The following is a 1,273-nucleotide window of genomic DNA, read 5'->3' as shown; positions in this document are numbered from 1 at the left end:
CATTTTAGCTTGTGTTCTGTTCATTTTAGCTTGTTCATTTTAGCTTGTGTTCTGTTCATTTTAGCTTGTTCATTTTAGCTTGTGTTCTGTTCATTTTAGCTTGTTCATTTTAGCTTGTGTTCTGTTCTTTTAGCTTGTGTTCTGTTCATTTTAGCTTGTTCATTTTAGCTTGTGTTCTGTTCATTTTAGCTTGTGTTCTGTTCATTTTAGCTTGTGTTCTGTTCATTTTAGCTTGTGTTCGGCTCATTTTAGCTTGTGTTCTGTTCATTTTAGCTTGTTCATTTTAGCTTGTGTTCTGTTCATTTTAGCTTGTGTTCGGCTCATTTTAGCTTGTGTTCTGCTCATTTTAGCTTGTGTTCTGCTCATTTTAGCTTGTGTTCTGCTCATTTTAACTTTAATTCAGTGTCTGATTTTTACCACAAGGTAAGCTGCAAGGTTCTGGCTGTCCTGACTCAGTACACGTCTACTTCCAACTACTTCTGGATGCTGTGTGAGGGCATCTACCTCCACACGCTCATTATTGTGGCTGTGTTTGTGGAGGAACAGCAACTCTTCTGGTACTACATCCTGGGATGGGGTACGTTTGCAAAATTAGAAATCTGTTATTTCCTGCGAAGGATCAATAAAGTGTATCCACCCATCTTTTAGTCACTTCTGCTGTCTTCACAATAAAACCTCTCAATGCTGGGAGTGAACATATGCTGTGTTTTCTTATATATGTATATATCTAATTTAGAATCTAATTTAATCAAAGAAGCAAATTCACATGGAAAAAAATGATAAAAGTTTCAGTATTTTTCTATTAATTCCGTCCGTTTTCTGCCGCTTATCCGGGGTCGGGTSTCAGGGGCAGCAGCCTGATTATAGGGCTGAACGATTTTAGAAAATAATGTAATTGCGATTTTTTTATCTATAAATTGCGATTGCGATTTAATATGCAATTAATTCTTTAATGTCTTAAGTATTTTTCAACAAACAGAAGCAAAAAATCCATCTGTTTTATAATAAACAAAGTAAGTTTTATTTAAAGCGCAGGTTACAATAAAGCAAGCATATCTGTAGCTTTACCTTTTTACCATTTCTAATTTTTCTTGTTTCATGCAACATGATGTAAAACATGTTAAGTGAACTTTCTAAACAGTGTCTGAACGTCGCAGGACAGTCTATAAACAAATAGAAAAAATATATAAATATAAAAAATAAACAATCTCCCAGACTTCCCTCTCCCCAGCCACTTGGACCAGCTCCTCTGGTGGAATCCCAAGGTGTTCCC

General features: G+C 35.6%; 1 protein-coding gene across 1 annotated transcript in view; it reads left to right on the top strand.

Annotated features, from left to right (window-relative positions):
* Positions 1-1,273, top strand: part of calcrl2 (calcitonin receptor-like 2) — a gene marked incomplete in the record, with an annotated part of 43,487 nt that overhangs the window by 31,814 nt on the left and 10,400 nt on the right. The window contains 1 exon segment of the mRNA XM_014015362.1: positions 424-577. Coding sequence (XP_013870816.1) covers positions 424-577 — 154 coding nt within the window.

The sequence above is a fragment of the Austrofundulus limnaeus genome, unplaced genomic scaffold (assembly GCF_001266775.1).
Source record: "Austrofundulus limnaeus strain Quisiro unplaced genomic scaffold, Austrofundulus_limnaeus-1.0 Scaffold128, whole genome shotgun sequence".
Taxonomy (NCBI): domain Eukaryota; kingdom Metazoa; phylum Chordata; class Actinopteri; order Cyprinodontiformes; family Rivulidae; genus Austrofundulus; species Austrofundulus limnaeus.
Note: the sequence above shows the minus strand (reverse complement) of the source record. Positions and strands in the feature narration are given on the sequence as shown.